Source organism: Balaenoptera physalus (genome assembly GCF_965194825.1).
Source record: "Balaenoptera physalus genome assembly, chromosome: 8".
Classification (NCBI taxonomy): Eukaryota; Metazoa; Chordata; class Mammalia; order Artiodactyla; family Balaenopteridae; genus Balaenoptera; species Balaenoptera physalus.
In genome coordinates, this window is record NC_138887.1 from 82011852 (window position 1) to 82039594 (window position 27743).

Here is a 27743-nt window from a genome sequence, read left to right on the forward strand (position 1 = left end):
GAACCCACACCCCTGCACTCGGAGCACAGAGTCTTTTTTTTTTTTTTTTTTAATCTTATTTATTTATTTATTTATTTATGGCTGTGTTGGTTCTTCGTTTCTGTGCGAGGGCTTTCTCTAGTTGCGGCAAGTGGGGGCCACTCTTCATCGCGGTGCGCGGGCCTCTCACTATCGCGGCCTCTCTTGTTGCGGAGCACAGGCTCCAGACGCGCAGGCTCAGTAGTTGTGGCTCACGGGCCCAGTTGCTCCGCGGCATGTGGGATCTTCCCAGACCAGGACTCGAGCCCGTGTCCCCTGCATTGGCAGGCAGATTCTCAACCGCTGCGCCACCAGGGAAGCCCCTCAATGTGATTTTAATAATATATATAGGTTAATCCTTGAATTATAATTTTTAATCTATTTTTGCTTTTCATTCATATTCTATCTTTGAAAATAGACCATTTAAAATACTCTAATGTTGAAAAACACAGCCACCCTTTTAACAGCCTTTCTGAGAGCCCTCAGATGAACTCCATAGTATGTGGGCTAAATTAAGGAAGAGAGGGTGAGAATGCTGATATTTTTTTGCCATAAGAAAATTGTCCTCTTGATATTGAATATACTCAAGATTCATTGTGAAGGTGAACTGAAATAAAAGTTAGGAAACATTTGTTGATTTTCATTAGCTAGACTTAGGTACAAATATGAGAAGGTTACATAGTCTAAAAAGACTGGGCACTGTATGCAAAGTAAGGTGCTTAGGACTTTAAAGACTAGGGAGCAACTTCTTTACAGATAGAAATAGAATTTTCACACAGGAGATTATTGTGTGGTTTTCCTCTTGGTTTGGCAGACTGCTTTTTCTTGATCCTTAAGGGGCAGTTTCTAAATCTTCTTTAATCTAAGGCATGGAGATCAAATACTATTGTTGGTCAAATTGGTCCATCCTTTTCCTAGGTAGTTCTATCACATGTCTCTGAAATACAGTTTTAAATATGAAATTGTCTTACTGTCTCTTCTTCCTAGCTGTGACTACAGACAGCCCAGTACCACAGGAAGTCAGAATTTCCCCTTCATACTCTTAGTCCACCAAAACAAGTCCACTCTCCAAAGCATTTGTAGACTGAGTTTTTTTCTGTGTTAGGAACCAGGTTTACTCTGTCCCAAAGCAGGAAGTTTTCTATCATTACTTTTTTGGGTGCCCAGCTGGTGGATTTTGTTGGCAAGATAGTTTTAGGCCAATATATCATACTTGTTTCACCAGTGTAATACAGAACCTCAGAATTATTTTAAAGGTCGGAAAGTTATAACCTGCCTCCCATGAAAGGCCTTGCAAAGGTGGTTGAAATTGTTGACGTTGTTAATTTTACCCCAATTTTATTTTTCAATAAACAGAAACATATTTTAAGTATATAATTTTCATGCATTTACATGAGTCCTTTTGACATATTTTACTATATAGGAGTAATAATTTAAAGCAGTGCCTAAGATACTGAAGACTATGGACCTGATTTTTTAGGGGAAACAGGGTGACTAAATGGGTTCAGTGACTGAACTTCCTGAAATGTCATTGAGATTTTTATCATGTATTTATTTTCTGGGGAGAGATTGCATATTTAGATTCTCAGAGGGGTGGTTATTCACCTAAAAATTGAGAACTATAGGTACAAAGTATTTTATGTAATTGGAAGTATGTGACATTGATTTATTGATTCTTGTGCTGAAATAATGTTTTAATTAATTTTGTAACATTTCTAAACACAAAAGTTACAATTACAGTATACAGCTTTTTTTCCCCTGAAACATTTGAAATGCGTGATCCATCATTGCCCCCTAAATACTTGTGTATTTCTCTTCCTCAAGGATCTTCTCGGACATAACCATTAATGTACCATCAAAATCAGAAAATAGCAAATGTATGTTTGTATACATGCACACGTATATATAGACACACACCCACATATATACTTTTATATCTATAGTTCATCTGCATCTATTATGTATGTTGAAAATCATTAAGTTCACACTGATATCTCCAATTTCAGTTCATCACCACAGTGGTCATTCTACTTTTCATCTTTTCTCTAGTTGTAACATCCTTCTGATGGTGAGAAATCATTATCCTTAATACGTTTACTTTTTTTTTAATTGAAGTATAGTTGCGGTACAATATTATGTAAGTTACAGGTATACAATATAGTGGCTCACAATATTTAACTTAATATGTTTACTTATTTGATCAGTTCCCCTGTATGTTAACTAATTTCCTGCCATGTCCCCCAGGCTTTTCTCTTCCTCTCTCTGATGGAGTATCCCTATCCCTACTCACCCCTCTCAAGTGCTGTGACACCCTGTGGCAGGCCACTCTTCTCATGCAGATGCCCTCCTCATCCTTTTTTGGGTTCAGGCCTTCTCCCAGACCCCCTTGGAACCTGTCCTTATCTTGCAGACTCTGACACCCTGCCCTGGGCCACTGTGGCTCTCCTTCCAGCATGTTCACCTGCCATTCTCAGCCTCAGATAATGATTTCTGGACTGAATTTTCAGGCAGGAAAGTGGAAGAGAAAGAGCTGAAATAATTTTGAAGGGTTTAAAAACTAACATTTAACTGTATTATAGAGTTAACTGGCATATGAATAGAAGAACTAATTTGATTTTTTTATTCTTATGTTAAAAAAAGTAAAAAGAAAAAGGTAAAATTGTAGTTTGGGGCTACCATAGAAAAAAAATGACTAAATGGAGATAAAACTCTGGAAAAATTTAGCCTGGAAATGAAAGTTATTTGCAGGTGTGTATAGTGTTGTAGAGATACCATTGGTTACATTTACATATGTTTTGACAAACTGAGTTTGTAAAACTTTTGTATGACCTCCAAATTTATTAATAGCTGAGACAAATAGGTTAATATTTAGAAGGAAGAAAGCTTTCGACTTTGGGGCTCTGTTCTTACACTGCCTAGAACTCTCAAGCAAGTAGATGATAAACACAAGGTAATTGTGCATATCAAGGAATCAAATGTGTAGGATAACTTGTGGTTCATTCTTAACTAACTCAAGTTTTTATGATAGAAGACTATGAATTATTTATTATGTTACAAGTGGTAATATTTATAGTAATAACATAATAATAGTTCTATAGAATTCCTGTCATGGTCCTGAGAATAGATTTTAACTGAATGGTCAGTAATTCAAGTGACACACACTGATCAGCAGTAAAGTGCTAAGAGTTATAGACTAAGCTAATGATATAAAAATGGAAAAGACCACTTCAACTCTCAAAGGTATTTCCAGGGAAACACACACTACTAATTACAATTTAATTTAATAAATGTTTCAGTAGTATACATTTAACATGCCATGTAAAGAGGGGAGTTATTATATGGGCTTAATGGGGAAAACATCTTATTTGTCTGAAAGGATAGAGTCCTGAAGCCAGTAACTCATATTGTGCTTGCATTTCAAATGCATTATTTAGTTTGGAAATTTTGTAAAAGAGTTATTTATTCTCATGCTTGTTATTTTGTTTTTAGCATACCATGAAAATCAGCTTCTATATTTAAACTAACTTAAATCTACCTTATAATACTAAGTACAGCAACTGTTAAATTAAAAAGAATATTGTGCTTAATCTAGCTTCAAACTCCAATTTCTGCCACAAATGGTCATTTTGAATCTCAATTTCCTTATCACAGCAGACATTTACCTGGTCTTTCTAAACCACTGAGATTTAAAACAAACAAACAAAAAAGCCATGCCCTCTAAGAACCTGAGTGTATGGGATGGGGGTAGAGTGGAGACACTTGGACAATAATACTGTCTGCTATTTGTAACCACCTCTTCCTCACAGAGGGCTTGAGATAATTGTGTATATAAATGTACATTGTACATATACTATATATATATAAAATGTACCTAGTAAATCTGTAAACTAAATAAAATGTTAATTTTAAGCAAATATTTGTTAGTACATTTTTACGACTTAGTTTTAAGATCTAAATACCAGGGATGAAGAGAAGAGAAAGATCAGGGATGGTTGAGAATGATATGGCAGTTAATAGGTTAAATACTTGATTAATCCTTACTTTGAACTTCTGCTTTAGTTGAACTCCTTTGATTATTAAACATTTAGAGTACACGTGCCCTTACTTTGCAATTCAGTATACACATTGCTGGGCAAACCTTTTTTTCTGGTGAGAGATTTAGCTAATTTGAAACATGGTTGAGAACTTGTTCTTTTCTCATTATAAATAAGGTTTAGCTGGGTAGCTTGCATTCTTGTTAACAAAATTGATTTTTGTATTTGCTATTATGCACATTTCAATAAAGACATGATGTTTAAGTATTTTGCTGAAGTTACTTATGTGACATCTCTGATTATTATTTTTTTAATTTTTAATTAAAAAATTTTTTTTAAAATTATTTATTTTATTCATTTATTTTTGGCTGTGTTGGGTCTTCCTTGCTGCGCGTGGGCTTTCTCTAGTTGTGGCGAGCGGGGGCTACTCTTCGTTGCGGTGCGCTGGCGTCTCATTGTGGTGGCTTCTCTTGTTGTGGAGCACAGGCTCTAGGCGCACGGACTTCATTAGTTGCAGCACGTGGGCTCAGTAGTTGTGGCTCGCAGGCTGTAGAGCGCAGGCTCAGTAGTTGTGGCGCACGGGCTCAGTTGCTTGGCGGCATGTGGGATCTTCCCGGACTAGGGCTCAAACCCATGTCCCCTGCATTGGCAGGCGGATTCTTAACCACTGAGCCACCAGGGAGGCCCTAGTTTCATTTTTTTAAGAGAAGTGAAAAACCTTGATTCTGTGAAACAGTCTATGTAGACTTCTTTTTTTTAATAGTTTTTTCTCCAGTTAAATCTATATTCAGTTACCTATTAGCTCTTACTAGATGCCTTTTACTTCTCTAATACTAATTATTTTATTTCTTACTTCTAAGCTTATTTATCCTCCTGTATTTTCTTTCCTTTTCATTCAAATTCTAAACCAGAGAGAGGTTGAAGATTTCATCTTTTTAAAAGAACTGTTCCACATTTTAGCATTACTTAAGTGCTCATTGGTTTGCTTGATTAGTTCCTATGGATGTCTCAGTGAAATGCTGCTTGCTTGCTTGCTCTGTGAAGCCATCCTTGATTTCCTTCAAACTGTACTTAGGTGTTCTTTATGTATTCCTACTATATTTTTTGTTTAACTGTAACTATAGCTTGTTTCTCAACAAAATTACATTATTTGAAGGCAAAATGTCCCCAGTTCTAGCATTTAGCACCTGTTCAATAAATAATAAAATGAATTTATGTCTTTGCTTTTTATCAGTTGTAATAGTCCATCAGAGGATAGCTGTTGGAATGGAAAAGCTATAGGATGTTGGGATGAGATTATTCATCTGAGTTAAACCTTTTTGCTCCTTGGCAGGTTTTTTTTTTTCAAGCTGGATCATTAAATCAATTTAGTGAATCATTTTAAAAAATGAAAAATAGAAATGATTAGAAAATAGACTGCATTTTGCTTAGCAAGAGTATTGTTTCATGAAGGTTTTAAATTTGTACACATAAACATTTATACAATACATATAAGTATACCTATATATTTGTGTATACTGCATTTTGATGCAAAATGTGCGTTTGGGGTTTTTTTGTTTGTTTGTTTTTAACTGTAAACTGTGGTAAAGTAAGTTGGAAAGCCACTGCCCAGTGGGAGAGTCCAGTAGAGAATATCAAGAGAATTCGTTTAGAAGCAGATTTACATGAAGAGCAGAAGAATTGAGGACTAGGAGTTAGAACACTGCTGTTCTGGTATCTCTAAGGACTATTCCAGTTCTAATGTTCTGAAACTCTACATAATTTAGCAAGATGATGTAGAACACATTGTATGTGTTCATTAGCCAGTTTGTGTAATGAAATGGGTTTTCCCAAGCTGCTAATGATAGAACTGAGGAGGAGCGTCTGTGGTTAAGTGTTTATGTGCAATATACAAAGGAAAAATCCTCAAGGTTTAAGCTGCCTATGAATTTTCTACTTAACTAATACAGTAATACAGTATTATTTATATCAGTTGCTATAACTATATGTGGTTAAGGAAAAATAATTTACCAAAGAATTATATGGTATAATGTCTCAGTGTGTTTCATGTATCAGATATTAATAAATATTTCAAGGGGTTGGTGGAAATGATCTAAGGCTGTAGAATTGAGGAGGTGCTGGGTAAAACAAAGATAAGCAGTTTCTTTAATTGTAGGACATCTCAGACCCCTTATAATCCCAAGGACCTAAAGGAACGTGACTTTATTATAAATAATTATTGATCTACCTTTTTTCAAAACCTTATGAACAAACATTTCATGAATGTTTCATTCTTAGGCTTGAAGTATAATATTCTTGAATGATGATGGCATGGGTTTCATGGGCTAGACTTCAAAGATAAAGAGGACATGGGTTATTTTAACCTGCTGATAATGTTAAACTACAGGTATAATATTAGACTCTAGTTAATTACTCTTATTTTATAATTTTCATAAAGTATGTAACATCTTAAATTGGTTAACAATATTTTGTTTTAATGAGGACAGAAAAAAATTTAATTCCAGTTATTTCCTTTTAAAGTCAGTAAAATAAGGGAATGATAATGACTTTGTTGCAGAACGTTTATAGTGCATTTCAAAGTAAAATAAATGTGTCGTTAATTTGGATCATTTAACAGATCTTAAAATATTATGTTAATTATAAAGAAATAGAAAATGTTATGGATAGGTATTCTGTTTATATTTATTGAATAATTTTGTTTTCTTAAGCTAGGATATGTGATTCTGAATTTTGTTATTCTTAAATGTTTCCTAAATAATAATGATAAATAACTTGATTGAGGTTCTTTCCACAGATTCTTTAAGTAGAGTTGGAGTTGATGGGACTAATGTAACTCTCAATTATTTTGCATTAGCAACGCTATTGCTTTCCCTTTAGTAAAGCCAGTGAGCAAGAATCTATTGTAGTTATGTCACCTTGAGAGTATTAGGACAAAGCTACTATATTTTGTATTATGATTATAGGATATCTGACATTTTGGTTTGGAAGTAAATATCACTCTACTAAAGATAGGTAGGAATTAATAATTTAATGTCCAAACTCAGGCATAACTTCCCTGCAGTCAACATTTCTTTTTGTTTATTTTGAGGCTAGTACCTGTTAGAATCATTATGTTGTCAACCTTACCTTTCTACTCTGTTCTTAAATGTCTCACATGTTTATTCCCCCCAAAAAAGAAAAGTTTATAAATAGAAACATTTTTATTTTCTAAAAGGTGTAAATTCTAAAGACATTTAGTAAGGTGAAGTCCCTTTTTCTCCCTCCTTCAGTTCCAGTCCCTTCTCTAGTGACAAGCATTATTAAGTTGTTACAAGTTTTCTGGCATTTTTATATAATTTTATATACACTAGTCATTCCCATGTAGATTTCTTTTTTATATAAATGGTACTGTGCTGTAAATACTGTTCTGTGAATGTTTTTTTCCCTATCATTTAATATATTATACTTATATTCATGTCTGTACATAAAGTAACTCATTCTTCAGAGCATAGGGTATTCCATACTGTGTGATTATCATGATTTATACAATCTACTGTTGATGGACAATTAAACAATGCTTAATTTCCTTGAATTTTTAGGCAGACATATAAATGCTTGTATAATGTACATTTCTAAAAGTGAAATTGCTGGGTCAAAAGGCATGTGCATTTAAGTTGTGATAGACTGCCAAATTGTTCCTCAGAAAAGTGATACCATGGCACAAAAACAGAAACATAGATCAATGGAACAAGATAGAAAGCCCAGAGATAAACCCACGAACCTATGGTCAACTGATCTATGACAAAGGAGGCAAAGATACACAATGGGGAAAAGACAGTCTCTTCAATAAGTGGTGCTGGGAAAATTGGGCAGCTGCATGTAAAAGAATGAAATGAGAACACTCCCTAACACCATACACAAAAATAAACTCAAAATGGATTCGAGACCTAAATATAAGACTGGACACTATAAAACTCCTAGAGGAAAACATAGGAAGAACACTCTTTGACATAAATCACAGCAAGATCTTTTTGATCCACCTCCTAGAGTAATGGAAATAAAAACAAAAATAAACAAATGGGACCTAATGAAACTTCAAAGCTTTTGCACAGCAAAGGAAACCATAAACAAGACGAAAAGACAACCCTCAGAATGGGAGAAAATATTTGCAAACGAATCAACGGACAAAGGATTAATCTCCAAAATATATAAACAACTCATGCAGCTCAATATTAAACAAACAAACAACCCAATCCAAAAATGGGCAGAAGACCTAAACAGACATTTCTCCAAAGAAGACATACAGATGGCCAAGAAGCACATGAAAAGCTGCTCAACATTACTAATTATTAGAGAAATGCAAATCAAAACTACAGTGAGGTGTCACCTCACACCAGTTAGAATGGGCATCATCAGAAAATCTACAAACAACAAATGCTGGAGAGGGTGTGGAGAAAAGGGAACCCTCTTGCACTGTTGGTGGGAGTGTAAATTGATACAGCCACTATGTAGAACAGTATGGAGGTTCCTTAAAAAACTAAAAATAGAATTACCATATGATCCAGCAATCCCACTACTGGGCATATACCCAGAGAAAACCATAATTCAAAAATATACATGCACCCCAATGTTCATTGCAGCACTATTTACAATAGCCAGGTCATGGAAACAACCTAAATGCCCATCAACAGACGAATGGAAAAAGAAGATGTGGTACATATATACAATGGAATATTACTCAGCCATAAAAAGGAACGAAATTGAGTCATTTGTTGAGACGTGGATGGATCTAGAGACTGTCATACAGAGTGAAATAAGTCAGAAAGAGAAAAACAAATATCGTATATTAACGCATGTATGTGGGACCTAGAAAAATGGTACAGATGAACTGGTTTTCAGGGCAGAAGTTGAGACACAGATGTAGAGAACAAACGTATGGACACCAAGGGGGGAAAACTGCGGTGGGGTGGGGATGGTGGTGTGCTGAGTTGGGCGATTGGGATTGACTTGTATACACTGATGTGTATAAAATTGATGACTAATAAGAACCTGCAAAACAAACAAAAAAACTAATACTAAACTTTTTTTGGGTTATTTGTATGGAAATATGTTAATATAAATGTTTCAGACATTACATAAAATTTCTAAAAATCTTATATGTTCTGGTATAATGTTGTAAGTCATAATTCTAGTCATTACTTTAAAATGTATATCTCAGAAATAACTAAATTTCCTTGTCAGTTGCATTATTATGAACTTTCATCAAATCTTTAACCATGGTCATTTTTAAGTCTTTTGTCATTTACAGACAGTTCCGGGTGTACTCTGATGCTTTTGCAAAAATGTTCCTATAAAAAGGTTTCATCTTCAAGGAATTCATGGAAAAGACTCTGACAAGTACATGTTTCTGGTAACTGACTATACTGCTGAACTGAATGAATAAGGATTTTCAGAACTCTAATGGAAAAGTGCTAACAAAAGATCAAGATGAAAAAAAAATTAATTACATGGGACTGAGTGAACTGATGAGGATGATTATAATTTTTGTGACTTTCTGTTTGAATAAAAAAAAAATTAAAAAAACAATAGTGCAGCGATGGGGCGAGGTCCTGGTTCCTCCTCAAGGAATATACACAGCAATACCTTTGAGTTCTTCTGTGGAACTAAGGCTCCCACCCAGGTGGAAGATGGTAACTTCAGGCTGAGCACAGGATTCCTGGAATGTCACCCTGTTACCTCACCACCAACCAGTCAGAAGAAAGTCTGCACACAGTGGAAGATAATAAGGACCCTGACCCCCTCCGCTAATGAGTCTCCCTTTAAAAACTTTCATGGTTGAGCAGAATCTTTGGAGTTGGTTTTTGGACACAAGTTGCCAGTCTCTTGCATAAAGCAACCTTTCCATTCCTCCCAGTACGTGTCTCTCAAAAGTATTAGCTTTCGAGCAGCGAGCAATCAAACCTGAGTTCAGTAACATGGGGGCAGGAGTCCACACACCACCAAGCAATTCTCGGACACCATCCGAGTTTCCTACAATCAACTCAATTCTGAAACTATCTACCTGGAGATAGCATCAGATTCTACAAGTTAAAGGCTCAGTCCTATAAGACTGCCCCCTTCCCCCAGTTGCCACTTCAGACACCAGTCACCACTTCAGACACAAGTCACAAGTCCAGGTCTTTCTGACCCACCAGCTGTGAAGTCGGAGCTTCCAGTGACCCCTTCCTTGAGTTTACGTACCAGGGAAGAGCTAAATTGGACTCCTTGTTGGATCTGTTTCTTTGAGTTTAACCTTTGCTTTTTGTTGCTTTTGTTATTATAATCATACATAATGGCCTGCCTTGGGACCCTGACCCTCTGTCTGAATGTTAAACCAAAGTGCCTTTGTTCAGGGAAACATCCTGACCCTGTCTACCTGTGAGTTGCTGCAGAAAAGAGGAAATTAACACATCCCCTCCCCGAGGCTGGCCATTCTAGGAGATATTTGCAAGGCTTATGGCCTTTTTACTTTACTTGCTCACCTCCTCCCCCTCTCTGTTCTATAAAAGAAACTGGCATTCAGATCAAAATAATGTGGTTTTTTTGGGGACCCTTGTCCGCCATCTTCTCGGTCTGCCGGCTTTTTGAATAAAGTCGTTACTCCTTGCCTCAAAAAAAAAAAGAAAAGCGATACCGGTTTACAGTTCCAAGAGCCACTCTGAAGGTTGATCTATTTTCTTTAGGCTTAATTAGACACAGGTTTTTCTCTGAACACCACTTTAGTCATATCTCTTAGGTTTTTGTATACATTACTCATTTTGTTTGTATTTGAGTAGTTTTTCAGATAAGAAGAGTTGAGGGGAGATACTGTTTTATGTCAAAGTGGGCAAATGGATTGTGTTATTTTGTTGTTAATTTATAATTTCACTGCATTGTAGTCAGAGAATATGATCTGTAGATTTCTGTGTTTTTCAGTACTGATTGATTTTCTTTATAGCCAAAACATGATCTGATTATGTAAGTGCTTCATAGGTATTTGAAAAATATGTTTTATTCTCTGGGTAGGAATTTTTGTATTTTTTTGAAAATCAGCCATATTAATTATTTAGATCATTTCCATTTTTTAATCACTTTATCAGCATCTGAGAGGCCTGTTTGCCTTTCACTGTATATGTTCTCTTAATTCCTCATTGTTCCTAAGTTTTTGTCTTATGGAATTTGTCCTTTTCATTTATGTTATCCAGTTTATTGACATACAGTTATTAATAGTACTCTTATAATTTTTTTTATTTCTGTAAAATTGGGAGTAATATCCACACTTTCTGATCCACGCTTTCTGATTTTTTTTTGTTTGAGTGTATTGTTTAATTTCCTTATATGTGTTAATTTTTTCATTTTCTTTCTGTTATTGATCTCGAGTCTCATTTCCTTGTGATAGAAAAAGATGATTTAAATCTTTTAAAGTTTATCAAGACGTACTTGGTTTTATGGTCAGTCTTGAAAAATACTCCCTGTGCACGTGAGAAAAATGTGTATTTTGGTGTTGTTGAATGGAGTATTTTGTCTATGTTTATTAGGTCCAGTTGGTTTATAGTGTTGTTCAAGTCCTCTGTTTTCTAATTTATTTTCTGTCTGGTTCTTCTATCCATTATTTAAAGTGGAATATTGAACTCTCCAATTATTATTGTAAAACTGTCTATTTTCCCCTTCAAAATTTTGTCAGTGTTTCCTTTATATATTTTGGGGCTCTGATGTTTGGTGTATATATGTTTATAATTCTGTAATAATATCCACATCATGAATTGACCCTTTTATTGATAATAAATCCTAATTTGTATCTTGTAACAATTTTTTACTTAAGTCTCTTTTGTCTGATACAAGTATAGCCATCTCACCTCTTTTGATTACTGCTTACATGGAATATCTTTTTTATCCTTTTACTTTCAACTTGTGTGTGTCCTTAGATCTAAAGTCTTTAGATCTTACAGGTAGCATACAGTTGGATCGGGTTATTTTAGCCATTCTGGCAGTCTGTGCCTTTGATTAAGGCATTTAATCCATGTACATGTAAAGTAATTACTGGTAACAGAGAACTTAGTTTTGTCATTTTGTTGTTTTCTGTATGTCTTACAGCTTTTGAATATATCATTTTCTCCTTTACTGCCTTCTTTTGTGTTTAGTTGATGTTTTGTAGCATCATGTTTTGATTCCCTTTCTCATTTTCTTATTTGTATATTCTGTAGATGCTTTCTTTGTAGTTATCGTAGAGATTATATATAAAATCTTAAATTATAATAACCTAACTTGAATTTATACCAATTTAATTTTAATTACATATACAAACTACTCATATACAGCCCGCACATACTTTTTTTTATTATTGATGTCACACATTGTATCTTTAAACATTCTATACTCAATAACACAGACTTCTAATTATTTCTTATTCATTCGTCTTTCAAGTCTTACAGAAAATGTAAAGTGGAGTTAGAAACCGAAATTACAATAATACCAGTTTTTATATTTGTCCATGTATTTACCTTTACTGGGGATGTTTATGTGACTTTGAATTATTGTCCAGGGTTCTTTCATTTCAAATGAAGGACTCCCTTCAGCATTCCTTGTGGAGGATGTGTAGTGATAATGAATTCCCTCAGTTTTTGTTTATCTGGAAATATCTTAATTTCTACCTCAGCTTTTCAGCACGATTTTGCCAGATATAGAATTCTCATTTGACAGTTGTATCATCACATTGTCTTCTGGTCTCCAAAGTTTCTGCTGAGAAATCAGCTGCTAATCTTATTGATGATACCTTCTATGTGATATATTGCTTCTCTCTTGCTGCTTTCAAGATTCTCTTTTTGTCTTTGTTTTTTATCAGTTTTATCATGATGTGTCTCAGTGCGGGTTCCTGGGTTTATCCTACTAGTTCAGTGAGATTCTTGGATTTGTAGATTCATCTCTGTCATCAAATTGGGAAAAAATTTGGTCATTTTTTTTTTCCTTCAAATAATCTATTTGACCCTTTCCCTTTTTCCTTCTAAAACTCATACTGTATATAATAGTTCAATAAATGGTGTCCCACATAGATCCCTTAGGCTGTGTTTACTTTTCTTCATTCTTTTTTCTCCTTAGACTCAATAATTTTAATTGTCCTGTCTTCCAAGTTTGCTGATTCTTTTTTAGACATGCTCAGTTGCTTTTGAACCTCTCTAGTGAACTTTTTCAATTGTGTTTTTCAGCTCCAGAATTTTTGTTTTTCTGTTTTGTTTTTGGTTTGGTTTTTTTTACACAATTTCTATTTCTTTGTTAAATTCTGGTTTTGTTCTTACGTCGTTTTCCTGATTTCCATCAATTGTTCATTGTTTTCTTTAGCTCTTTGGACATATTTAAGACAGCTATTTTGTTTAATTTATTATTATTATTTTTTTGCTATTTAAATTTATTTACTTATTTATTTGGCTGCACCAGGTCTTTAGTTGTGTTACGTGGGCTCTTAGTTGCAGCATGCAGGATCTAGTTTCCTGACCAGGGATTGAACCTGGGCCACCTGCATTGGGAGCGCAGAGTCTTAACCGCTGGACCACCAGGGAAGTCCCTATATTTATTTATTTAAAAAAAATTTTTATTGGAGTATAGTTGATTTACAGTGTTGTGTTAGTTTCAGATGTACAGCAAAGTGAATCAGTTATACATATATCCACTCTTCTTTGGATTCTTTTCCCATATAGGCCATTACAGAGTATTGAGTAAAGTTCCCTGAGCTATACAGTAGGTCCTTATTAGTTATGTATTTTATATATAGTAGTGTATATACGTAAATCCCAATCTTCTCATTTATCCCCCCAACCCCCATAACCATAAGTTTGTTTTCTACTTTGTTTCTACAAAACTCTATCTCTGTTTTGTAAATAAATTCATTTGTACCCCCGTTTTTTTTAGATTCCACATATAAGAGATATGATATTTGTCTTTCTCTAAGACAGCTATTTTAAAGTCCTCGTCTAGCAAGTCCACTATCTATGCTGCTTCAGGGACGGTTTCTGGGATTTTGTTTTGTTCCTTTCTATGGGCTATGTTTTCTGTTTCTTTGAATGCCTTGTGATTTGTTGTTGAAAAATACGCATTTGAAAAACCTCACCCTGCCCTGTGTTTGCAGACTTGGTCATATGTCAGGGCAGATGTCTGATGATTAGCTGGGCATGCTCTGAGCCTAGAGATCCAGCCTAAAGTGAAAGTTTAATGCCTTTTCACAACTTTTCTGAGCATGTTTATTACTTGAGCCTGTATGTGGCTTTCTCAGTTCCCCCTGCATACATGGTTTCTTTTGAATGTCTTAATTCTCCAAGGAGTTTTACCTCAAAGTCTCCTCAGGGCCTTAGGTGCTCTGTTGTGTCTCTCCACCCATAATTTTTTGCTTCAGGCATCTGTAGTCCTCCTGCACTTTAACCAGCGATGCCCCATGCTTCTCCAACCTGAAATCCCAGTTAGGCAACACTAGTCCTTCTGACAGCCCCAAAGAGGTTAGAATGTTTTATCTGAGTAAAGTCTGCTCTGTTCCTTCTTGTTTGAGGGAATGACGCTGAAAACTCAGCCTCTGTGCACTGGTGCCGAATCGAACCTTGGAGACAGACTTTTGGGTGAAGTAGAAAGTAATAGCTTTATTGCTTTGCCAAGCAAAGGGGGACACAGTGGCCTTATGCCTCGAAAACTGTGTGTCCCAACCCAGGAGGATTTGGTGAGGAGTTTTATAGCAGTGGTTCAAGGGCAGGGTTGCTTCTAAATGAAAATATTGTAGATACTTCTGATTATCCCCAAGTACTTGGGTTTTATTCTAGTCTTTCCTCCTTTATTCAAGGTTTAAGGGTTTAGAAAGAAGCAGGTATGGGGAACCTATAACTTATTTTCCTGTGACTTAGAAATTTCTATGTCTACAAAAAAGGGTATTCTCCCTCATTCAAAGGGAGTAAGCCCAGACCTCCTACAATGGTTCTTACCTTTCTTTCTTCTTTTTTTTTAAAATTTTATTTATTTATTTATTTATTTTTGGCTGCGTTGGGGCTTCATTGCTGCACACGGGCTTTCTCTAGTTGCAGCGGGCGGGGGCTACTCTTCGTTGCAGAGCATGGGCTCTAGGCGCACGGGCTTCATTAGTTGTGGCGCATGGGCTCAGTAGTTGTGGCTCACAGGCTCTAGAGCGCAGGCTCAGTAGTTGTGGCACACGGGCTTAGTTGCTCCGCGGCATGTGGGATCTTCTCGGGCCAGGGAATCGAACCTGCGTCCCCTGCATTGGCAGGCGGATTCTTAACCACTGTGCCACCAAGGAAGTCACCCGGTTCTTACCTTTCTTGAGAGCCAATATCAAAAGAACTCAACCTAGAAATAGAAATACTAAGGTTAATATTGTGATATCAGTTATTTAGGCTAAAGATGCCTATTAAACTCACTGAACTATTAACAATAACTAGATTCTTTCATCTGGTGCCATATTAATTGATAATTATTATATGACTTTTAATCTATTTTAACTTTGTATTATGTATATCCTGAAGGTGTTTATATTTTAGTAAAAAAATATCTGTACATTTGGTATGTTGTACTAGACTTGACATGAAGGGTATGTGAATCTTAGTGGAAATTGTGTCTTACCTCCCTCCTTTCCTACTTCAAGCAGGAGCATTTTTATAAAAAGTAATTACCCATGATTTTTTGGAGTCTGGTTTATAGAGAAGTACCCTTTATACTTAAGCTGATTGGTATATGGGTAAATTGGAAGTATTTTTTTGTGGTTCACTTTTGTACTAAGATGCATTGTGATTAATTTTTCTTCTTTTTATCAGCAGATTTCTACTTTTTATAGCTGCATGATTTGTTGCCTTGGTCATTCATTGTCTGTAATGAACGTTTATACTTCTTTTATTTTTTATTTCACTGAAGCAGCAATATATAATCCAACTGGGATGTTTCCTTCATGACTAACTTTCATCTCTAGGAATACATTACTGTTAAAAATGGTGACTACAGATACATTACTTTTAAAGAACACAGAGGGTAGAATTATAAAGGTAAAAATCCTTGGAAACATGAGTCTAATTTGATAGATAAGAAAATGAGGGCAAAGAATTTATTCTAATAGAGAGTCTTTATAGTATATTTTCTAATGTCACTTCCTTGTCCCACTAAGAAGTACTTGCATAAAAGCAAGTTTGATTATAGCATTGGTTGAATATTTAAGCTTGTTAAGGTAGCTGAGTTTAACAGATTTCCACCTCTATTTCTTTTAGGTGAATCTGGACTGGGAAAGTCAACATTAATCAACTCATTATTCCTCACAGATTTGTATTCTCCAGAGTATCCAGGTCCTTCCCATAGAATAAAAAAGACTGTACAGGTATGTATATTGTTAACTGATGATAAGGTGGGGTAATGTTAACAGATACAAAACACATTCTATAACTTGTATTATATTTCCATAGAGGTAGATTTCAAGTTTGGCCTTAGCCAATGTAAAGTGGTAAACATGGTTGCTGATAAAAAAGAGAGATTGATTTATTGAGAGAAGTGCAGGTAATTAGAGGAATTTTCTTGATTAGAACCTTATAAATTTGTCTTGAGGAACCTCCTAGAGAGTATACTGGGATGTAGTAACAGCTGGAGTTATGCTGCATTATGGTAGCTACTTGTCATATGTAGTAGTTATTTAAGTTTGCATGAGTTAAAAGTCAATAAAACTAAGAATTCACTTTCTCAGTTGCACCAGTCACATTTCAAATGCTCAGTAGTCATATGTGGCAAGTGGCTACCATTTGGGGCAGCACAGATATGTTTCCACCATTGCAGAAAATTCTGTTGGACAGCGTAGAGAAAACATGATTCATGTGGAAGCCATTATTATTTAAATACAGTGTTCTGTATTAGTGAGTGGCATGATACCACATGGTAGTTGAATGGCAATAGCAATTTGTTAAGGCTTACAAGCTATGTGTGGTCTAATTTAGTACTTCTTGATCTTTAATGTATATTCAGATCACCTGGGGAGCTTGTTAAATTTAGTTCCTGTTCTAGTAGGTCTGAGGTGGGCTGAGATTCAGTATTTCTAACAAAATCCAAGGTGATGCTCATGTTGCTGGCCCATATAGCGAAGTGCTAGACTCTCTAGCTCTGCATTGTCCAGTACAGTAGCTGGTAGCCACATGTGACTGTTGAGCTCTTAAAATGTGGGTAGTCCAAACTGAGATGTTATGCAAGTATAAAATACACCCCAGATTTTGAAGACTTAGTTTGTAAAAAAAAAAGAATGTTATTTCATTAATAAATTTTCCTATTGATTACATTTTGCAGTAATGATAATTGGTTATATTGGGTTAAATAAAATACATTAATTTCACCTGTTACTACTTTCTCAAGTGGCTACTGAAAATTTTAAAATTATGTGGCTCACATTACATTTTTGTTGGGCAGCACTGCTCTAAACTATTGATTGAAAAAATTGTTGGTGGATTGATGTGGTAATACACAGCACAGAAGCAGAAGAGAAGTGGAAAAAACAGTTCTGGCAGGAGCATGTTTTATTGAGGCAATGACTCTGGAGCTGGATATTTTATTTCTCCTTTTTAAAGTTTTCTCTGTCTTAGGAATTAAAAAAAAATTTGTTTTTACATTTATTTATTTTATTTATTTTTGGCTGTGTTGGGTCTTCGTTGCTGCGCGTGGGCTTTCTCTAGTTGCAGCGAGCAGGTCCTACTCTTCGTTGCAGTAGGCACACGAGCTTCAGTAGTTGTGGCACACGGGCTCAGTAGTTGCGGCTCGCGGGCCCTAAAGCGCACACTCAGTAGTTGCGGTGCGCGGGCTTAGTTGCTCCGCGGCCTGTGGGATCTTCCCAGACCAGGGCTCGAACCTGTGTCCCCTGCATTGGCAGGTGGATTCTTAACCACTGTGCCACCAGAGACGCCCAGGAATTTTAAAAATATCCTTCATGGAGCTTGAGATTTCAAATTACCTGCAAATATGTGTTCTGTTGATAAAAACTTGATACTGTACTGCATTGCTTATTTTGTGATGTATTGAATATTTTAACCCTAAGCAAGAAGATATACTTTTAGCTTTCTTAATTTAAGTATTTAAATCCAGGATTAGTAACTAGGTATGTAGAAATGTTAAGGGAACCCCACAGTGTAGATTCCTAAATTCAGGAATATTTACTGTAAAATATCTGTTAAATATTAATGGTCATTTATCTACCAGTGGTGTTCTTGGTGATTAGTGCTGGTGAGGAAATTTTCTGAGTCCTCTTTGTAGTTTTAGCACATAGCATAATGCCAGGTCTAGATTAATAATAAAACCACACTCTGTGAGTCATTAACATCTTCCAGGTACTATTCCAAACACTTTAGATGCATTTACTTATTTAATTCTTTCAGTAACTTTATGAGGTAAGTGGTATTCTTATCCCCATTTTACAGATGTGGAAATTGAGGCACAGAGATGGTGATATGCCAAGATCATGTAGTTAGAGTACCAGAACTAGGATACAAATCTAAGCAAATCTGGTTTAGTCTGTAGTGTATCAACTGTACTATCTTTATACTGTAGATATTTAATAAGTGTTAGTTTAACAGATTAACCATTTCTTAATAAGTGGATTAGCTTTTCTTTACTTTTTAATAATGTTTGGTCCAACAAGTTGTCAATTTTCTTTGATTTATATTGCCTTTGCCTTTAAAAATCTTAAATTTGGAGATATTTTGTCTAATCCCAGTTAGGCAGTTTAGACAAAATGAAGACAAAATGATTTGATCGGTGAAGTCATCACTTCATAGTTATGTAATATATGAAAGTTTAGTTTTAAAAAAAAAACCCAGAAAATTAGGTCATAAGGCTGATCTATCTGATGCTGGCAAGTAAGGAATACTTAAGAGAAGTGTTTTTTTGTTTGTTTGTTTTATTTTTAAAATATCAAATGGTGCACACGTAATGTTTGGTGTTGCTTATTAGATTTGAATTTTCCAGCTGGACCCTGGAGGGTATGGACTGACTGTAGGACTAGGCTTGAAATTCCAGTAAACTGCTTGGTGGATGATGGGAGCCAATTAACTCATAAAAGTTTTGTACCTTACCATGTTTTATTTTACTTTGTTTAATAAAGGCAAATGGACAATATTTCTAGCTCTCTTGATTCACCCAATGCAGTGATTTTTGCTAGTGTCTGAACAGGTGAAAGTATTGGCACATGCAATCTAAGGAATTCATCACATAGAAATCTAGTTTAACATGCTCTGCAACAAAGTATTTGCTCAAACAATGAGAGATTGTTTTACTCCCCCTCCCCCCAACCTAGTTCTTACACTTGTCCACTTTTGGCTTATTCTGCTCTGACCAAACCAACCTCCTTGCTGTTCTTTGAACAGGCTAATCCTACTTCCACCACAGGGGCCTTCCAGTTCTGTTTCTCTGCTTGCAGTGGTTTTCCCTGAGATATCCTCATGGCTTGCTTCATAATTTTCATCAGTTCTCTGCTTAAAAGTTGCTTTCTTAAGGAGGCCTTTCCTGACCACCCTATAAACTCCTAATTCCCACCCCAGGCTCCAAATGTGTAACCTCTATAAGGGTAGGAACTTCACTTTATTCACTGCTGCAAGCAAAGTTCCTAGAACTGCACGTGTTATACGTTAGCATCCCATATTTGTTGAATGACTGAACAAACAAGTTTTAAAAATTTATAAGACTTAGTGTTTAGTTGGGATATTTCAAACTTTGAGGGTCTTTGAAGTTTTGTTTATCTTTCTTTGGGTCTGTGAAGTTTTATAAAACACTATCATAGATTAAGTGGAATAATTTTAAATTTGATTATCTTTTTTGAAGTTTTGTTGATTATTTTTATTTTGTCTTGAGCAGAATTTTTTTAGTTTAATTTTTAAATTGATGTGTAATTTGTGTACTAAAAGGGCACAAATTTAAGCATAGAACTTGATGAGTTTTTATATATGTATTCATATATCCAGTTAACCACACCCAGATTAAGATATAGTATGTTTCTAGGACCCTGGAAGGCTTCCTTATGCCTCCTCTCACTCAGTATTATACCCACCCCCAAATTAAACACCTTTCTGACTTCTATCTCCATAGATTAATATTGTCTGTTCTTGAACTTCATTTAGATATATTCCTGTCTGATTTCTTTCACTGAAGATTATGTCTGTGGTATTTATTCATGTTGTGTAGCTGTAGTTCTTTTCATTGTTGCATAATATTCCACTGCATGAATATATCACAGTGTATCCCCTCTGTTGCAGATAAGCATTTGGGCTTTCACTTTTTGACTAACATAAATATTCTTGTATATATCTTTTGGTGGACATAAGTACTCATTTCTGTTGTGCATGTGTGTGCATAAAGACATTTCATCATTTCAGTTTATTTTCTTTGATTTCTTATGAGATTGAACGTATCTTTTATACTCATTAATTGTTCAGATTTCATTGAAGTGCTTTGACCATCTTAATATTTCCTATCTTTTCCTTCTTAATTTGGAGAAGTGTCTTATCTAGGTAATGGTCCCTTACATTTCAGTCATTGCAGATAATTTCTCCCAGGCTGGCATCTGTTAAAGGTGGTGGGAGAATCAGTTTGTAAGAATTCTGTTTACATTGGTCTGTCTCCAAAATAATCCTGTCTAAACTCACTTTGCCTTCCTTTTTAAGATAACACAAGTGTCCTCTTCTATTGTAAATATCTTCCTAGTTCTCCCTGTTTTGAAAACAAAGGAGTAATTAGGACTAAGGGTATCTCTAGTAAGATTTTTAAGACAAAGGCTTGTGTACCACTGTTAAATCTCCCCCCTTTACCAAAAGTGAGACATTAACATTTGAGAACTGGGTTGATCCTGATTAGAATCCCAGAGAAGTCCTCTTTCCTGACTATACCATGGAGGTATTCCTTGATATACTGGAAACAAGATGAAGATCATCTGAACTGTTTTCTTCACTTACCCAGGAGAGAACATGACATGTGCCTAGTCATTCAGTGTAGTTAGAGAATAGAATGTAGTTTTCTTTTACAGTTGACTGGCTTTTCACCAAGCTCGATAATCTAGCAGATGATCTGCTCTTAGAAGCTCTTAAATTCTTTTAGTGAAGAGTGATCAGGAGTATTACATCTCAGCCCAGACATATTAGACCAGGAAAAACATACAATCCTGAGTTTCAAAAGGCAAATGTCTGCAATTTCCCTGACCTGAAGCCTTTCTGGAACACTTCCAACTGTCAAAAAGAAGAAGAAGAGAAGAAACATCTGTGATGTGGCCAAATAGGGAGTGAAATTTTAATAAAGACCACAATTTCATAATCTCTTCCCTGAGCATTGTTTATTTACAAGAGGCTTATATCTTAAAGAAGAAATTCCTTCACATTCACAGTCTTGGAAGGAAGGAGAAACCATCTACTCTGAGCAGAGAAATGATTCTGAGTTTCCGGTACATCAGTGGTTCTGATTTGAGTGAACTTTCAAGATAGATAGAAATCTTCTGAGATTAATTCCCAACCTCCTATCTTTGGCCTTAGGTACCTGAGCTGTGCAGTTCCAAATGTGAGCTGACATTCTAGTCCTGTAGTTCTTTATACCAGTGGTTCTCAAAGTTCAATGTGTATCACAATCACTTGGAAGCCTTGCTCAGACAGATTCTTGAGTCCCCCTCCCCAGAGTTTTCTGTATAGTAGGTTTGAGGCAGGGCCCAAAGAATTTGCATTTCCAGTAAGTTCCCAAACTATGCAGCTGCCAGTCTGGGTACTATGCTTTGTGGACCACTCCTCTGTAGTGTTTCTGGCCTGCTGCAGACTGGTTTCATCCTATCTCTAGGGGAAGAAAGAGAGTGAACTGTTTTTCCTTAGTTCTTTCAGAATATTTCAAATTGAATGAAATCGCACCATGTTACTTTCACTTTCATTCATATATATATTTTTCCAATAGACTGATTAAAATAAAGTGATAGAAAAAAATTGAACACTTGAGCTCTACTTCATATTCCAATCTCAAATATAGGTGCTCAGATTAACAAAAATTTTAAGAAAAATATTACAATGTTGTATATATGGTAGCAAATTTTATAATTTTGTTATATTTGAAAATATATCTTATTTCATGTCAGCAAAAGGTTGCCAGCTGTCTCTTAGGGAAAGACTGTCCTTTATTCTGAGACTAAATCCATTGCAGTTTCTTTTGTGAAATGACAGTGGTAGTTTTTTTTTTCAAGTTCTTTGTTGGTAGCCTTATGTTGGTCCCCTTTAAAACTTTTTTTCTTGGTCTGTGAAGTCCAAAAAATCACTATTTTAGATTAAATGGGTACAAAAATTTTGGAGGTGAGAAGAAGTGAAAACAGTGAATCCTGTCCCTAAGATAACATCTTATGACTCCTTGAAACATTTTTACAGAGTCCAATTAGGAAACTCTCCTGTTGATGTTGGTCCAGTTTTGATAGTTTTTTGAACCAGTCATACACAGAACAGATGATTGAATGCTTGTCTTTTACCAGGTTTGAGGGCTTCAAGGATGATGGACACAGAGTTCTCAAGGATGTCACAGTCATATGAAGGATATAGCAAACAATTATGATTTAGTGAGAAAGGTGCTGCTATAGGGTGATACAGGTGACCTTGGCAAAGTATATTTTAGTGAAATAGTAGGAATAGAGGGGAAGATGACAGTGGGTTGAGAAGTGATTTGTGAGGCAGCGAAGATGGGGGTAGAGCTATGAAGGAAGGGATGAGAGGGAATACCTAGAGGTTGAGTGTAGGGGACAGAGACAGTGGTTTGGTTTTTATTTCCAAAAAAGACCTGAGACTGTTTATATTCTATGGGGAATCATTCCCTAAGAGATAAGAGATTGAAGATACAGGGGAAATAGTCTAAATAGTTGTCAAAATGACTCTAAAATGGAAATTGGTCAGATCCCCAGCATAGATTGAGAAATTAGCCTTAGGAAAAAAAGGAATCTATTACACTGAACAGGAGGGAAGATTCAGTGTTGCTTCAAACAAATTGGGGATGCTGTTGGGAACCCTGCTACACTGTTGGTGGGAATGTGAATTGGTGAAGCCACTATGGAGAACAGTATGGAGGTTCCTTAAAAAGCTAAAAATAGAGGTACCATATGACCCAGCAATCCCACTCCTGGGCATATATCTGGAGAGAACTCTAATTCGAAAAGATACATGCACCCCAGCGTTCACAGCAGCACTATCTAAGACATGGAAGCAACCTAAATGTCTACTGACAGATGAATGGATAAACAAGATGTGGTGTATACACACACACACACACGCACACACACCCCACACACACAATGGAATATTACTCAGCCATAAAAAAGAATGAAATAATGCCATTGCAGCAACATGGACGGACCTAGAGATTATTATACGAAGTGAAGTAAGTCAGAAAGAGAAATACCATATGATATCACTTATGTGGAATCTAAAAAAATGATACAAATGAATTTGTTTACAAAACAGAAGCAGACTCACAGACTTAGAAAACAAACTTATAGTTACCAAGGGGGAAGGGGGGGATTAATTAGGAATTTGGGATTAACATATACACACCACTATACATAAAATAGATAAACAACAGGGACCTACTGTATAGCACAGGGAACTATATTCAATATCTTGTAATAACCTATAATGGAAAAGAATCTGAATATATATATATACACACACACACACATATATACATACATACATACTTTGCTATACACCTGAAACAATGTAAATCAACTATACTTCAATTTTTAAAGATTAAATAATAAATAGCAACAACAAATTGGTGGTGCTCTCCTCTTCCAGTGGAGATCAAGTGCTTTGCTGAGCATGGTGGCAGAGATTGTAAGGTAGAGCTTGGGAAGAGCCATGCTGGGAGGGACATGAGTTGAAGGAGCAAACAAAAGCCATACTGTGAGAGGCATGAGATGAAGGAACAAGTAAAAGGATCATCATATGGCATGGAAATTCCTGTCAAAGTTGAAGTTTATGAATTTTATGGAAAGGTATCTGAGCTGGAAAGGAAAAGAAAGGATTTAGGAGGGGGGTTGCTAATAGAAAATGAAAGGGACAAGGGGATTAAGATCTCAGTGTAAGGAGACAAGGGAATGAGGTATGGTGGTTCAGAGAGTAGAAGGCAGAATTAGAATCTTCAGATCAAGTGTCTTTTCAGCTAGTTCTGGGTCTTGATGAGAGGGAAGTAGTCTTTAAGCATAACTATTCTGTTGGTCATTGCCTCTTTAAGTTTCTTGTTGAACATAATGAAGTGTTTAAGATGATGTTTGTCTTTTGAGTTATTAAATAATCAAAATAGGTTTTGTGTTTGAGCTAAGTGGAATATCACAGGCTGTTCAAGTATCTACTATTCAAGTCTCTGCAGAGTTATGGCTATAATGCCACCTCCTGAGCAAGTATAGTTGGAGGTAAACTCCTGACAGAAAATTTTAACCCTCTCCTCAAATTTTAATATAGTTAATTAACACTTTTAATTTATCTTTAAAAAATGACTCAAACATTAAGTTAGAAAAGTGTAGTGTATTTAATAGTCTTTCGAAAATGGAAGAACTGAAGCTGTATAAACAGTGAAAGTTTGACTTTTTCTTTCTCTCAGATTGAAAAACTGAAAATATTAGAAAAAAGTGTGGGTTTCTGGAATCTAGGAATCCAAAAGAGCCCTTAATTAATTAATTATACATAGACAATAAAATAGGCTTTAGTTTTATTTTTCAGAGAGAAACTCAGTTGAAAGTGCCCTTGATTCATTCTTTTGGAACTCTGAGTGATGCCATAAAATATGCTGATGTGACCTGCTTAAGTAAAGTGCATGGGAAAGTGGCCATTTGGAATAGATTTCTTAAGAAAAGTTTGAAATTCCTGGACTTGAACTAATTTGTTTTCCATGGATCCCATGAGGATACTTGCAAAACCAGATGATAGGATACAGTTGGATCCTGTGAATGGCACTAGTTTACAGTTATGTTTTCTGGATTTCTTCCATATGTTGCTGTCTTCTTTGTATTTGACCATGTATGGATACACAGAATTTCATAGGCCAAAGAAGAAAAGAAGCTTTATAAACAGACTCTTTAAAGCATATAAAATACAGATCTTCATTTTTCTTGTCATTTCAATAAACAATTAAGTTGTTCAACTAATTTTTTTTTAAACAAGGAAACAAAAATCTTAAAATTTAAGCTGTTATGGTGTGTGATTAGTATACAACCTAGTACTGAAGGTAGAAATGGGCTTTGTTTGGTAATAAGGGAAACAGAAATGGTTTGGAGTAAAATCAGGAGATGATTCATGTAGAACAATTACATTTCTGCATCAGTTCTAATATACGGTACTGTGTCATTTAAAAGAATTGTTAGGTGAAGGCCTGGTATGATTACTTTGGATATTTCTGCTTCAATGACAGTTACCATAAATGAATAACCTGTTTTTATTGAAGGAGATGGAGGAGAATTAGATATATATTGACATGTTAGATTTGAATAGATTATCCGTTTTCCTTTTTTTTTTTTTAAATGGAGATATAATTGACATATAACCAGATTGTCCTTTTTAACTATAGAGGACTACCAGATATATAGAATGTGAACTTCCTAAGCCACATGAAGTAATATCACTTAATTTTTTTTAGTTTTGATAATGTGCCCTGATGAGTCTGATTATTTCTGCAGTTATTTGGTTTCCCTCATGTTATCACAGTAAGCTGATATCAGACAAACTGTATTATCTTAGCTATGTGGTGTGAAACAGTGGTCTCCCAAGCAGTGTTGCAACCATTGTTGATATTGAAGGTGACCAGAAAATATTAGAACCCTTATTTATTGATGTTTACTTTTTTAATTTACGAGAAATTGACACTAATATTTAATGTTCAGATTGCCAATTGTGTATGTTTGGTAGGTAAATAAACATACTTATATTTGGGATGTTTAAAATTTTCACTGATAGTTTACACTAGGATCAAAGCAGTCTGAAGACCATTGGTCTAAAAGATACGAGCTTTGTCCCTTATTTGTCTAAAAGATTGGAAGCCTTGCCATGGACATGCATGTCCAAATCTCAGGCAGTATTTTCGGTTTCAGCAAGTTTTTTTTTTGATAATACTCTTTTAACAAAATAATTTTTGATTGCTATCAGCCTTCACTGTCCAATTCAGGAGTCACTAAGCCACATGAAGTTATTTGAATTTAAGTTAATTCAAGTTAAATAAAATTAAACATTCAGCTCCTCAGTCGCTCTAGTCACATTTCAAGGGATAAGTAGCCACATGGACAAGCAGCTGCCATATTGGATAGTGTAGACAAAGAACATTTCCATCATTTCAGAAAGTTCTATTGGACAATGCTGCTATACACTTTCTTGCTCAGCAGTCTTAGTCTCAACTCCTCATCCATCAGCTAACATCTGTAAGAAAATGTCGAAGGGAAATGGAAAGACATCATCATTTCTGTAATCTCTAAATGTGAACCAAACTTTTTCTACCCAGAAATTAGTCGCTCTTCCTTTCCAAACACTGTTAACCAACATAAATAGTTGAAGTTGCTTTTCATGTGATTACTTTTCCCTCTTTTTTAAAAAAATTTTATTTATTTATTTATTTATGGCTGTGTTGGGTCTTCATTACTGCGCGAGGGCTTTCTCTAGTTGTGGCAAGCGGGGGCCACTCTTCATCACGGTGCGCGGGCCTCTCACTATCGCGGCCTCTCTTGTTGCGGAGCACAGGCTCCAGACGCGCAGGCTCAGTAGTTGTGGCTCACGGGCCCAGTTGCTCCGCGGCATGTGGGATCCTCCCAGACCAGGGCTCGAACCCGTGTCCCCTGCATTGGCAGGCAGATTCTCAACCACTGTGCCACCAGGGAAGCCCCCTTTCCCTCTTAAGTCTAATAGTACTTATTGGTACAATAATTTGTACCATCTTATGGCTTGTAGCACTCAAAGTTTGAGTATAATTCTTGCCTCTTAAGTTAGCTTATCAGCATAACTGAAACCTCTAGTTTTAATAAACACTTGATATAAATTGAATGAAAGCCTATCTTTTTCTAGGAGAATGATTCCCCTTTTCTGTTTGAATCAGTGTTTGCTTTATGTAGCAGCAGGGTATGCCCAAGATGAATGATTTTTACATTCTAAAGCAGTTTGGGGTTACAAAAATATCTTAGACTGTAGGAGGAAATGTTGTTATTGTTTTTAAGTCCAATACCTTTTCTCAAATAGAACGTTTTTACAAATTCTAAAGAGAACTGAAGATTTTAATCAGTTAGTAGGGTTTTACCCTACCAGAATACATTTTTTTTCAATGCCTTGACCTTTGCTGATTGCTTTGGCCTGGTGTACAGTAACACATTGGAGAAGAGAATTGTATCTTAGCCATAACATAAACACAGTGTAAATAATTAACAGCCATGCTGAGAAAGGTTTGCAAATGGTAATAAGTTCACTTGAGTAATTGGTTTGGACTAAACTAGATGGAGATAGTCCAGGAAAACGTTTACTGCAAATGGTAAATTAAATGTACTTGTCTGATTAATTACATTTGATCTCTATGAATTACTTAATCATTCAAGCACATTGTTTATTTGTATTATTAGATGTGCATTTAGGTTACATACGTATTGTATGGCTTTAGTAATTAATATTATTTTATCAGTTCCTGTGTTCCTTCTCTGTACCAACAGTGAACCGTAAACCC

The 27743-nt window shown here is 35.6% G+C and overlaps 1 protein-coding gene across 3 annotated transcripts in view; it reads left to right on the forward strand.

Annotated features, from left to right (window-relative positions):
* The window catches only part of SEPTIN7 (septin 7), a gene marked incomplete at its 5' end in the record, with an annotated part of 112003 nt that overhangs the window by 41700 nt on the left and 42560 nt on the right, over positions 1-27743 (forward strand). For all 3 annotated transcript variants that reach the window (XM_082472011.1, XM_082472010.1, XM_082472009.1), the window contains one exon: positions 16295-16401. In XM_082472011.1, coding sequence (XP_082328137.1) covers positions 16295-16401 — 107 coding nt within the window. The remainder of the gene's footprint in view (positions 1-16294; positions 16402-27743) is intronic.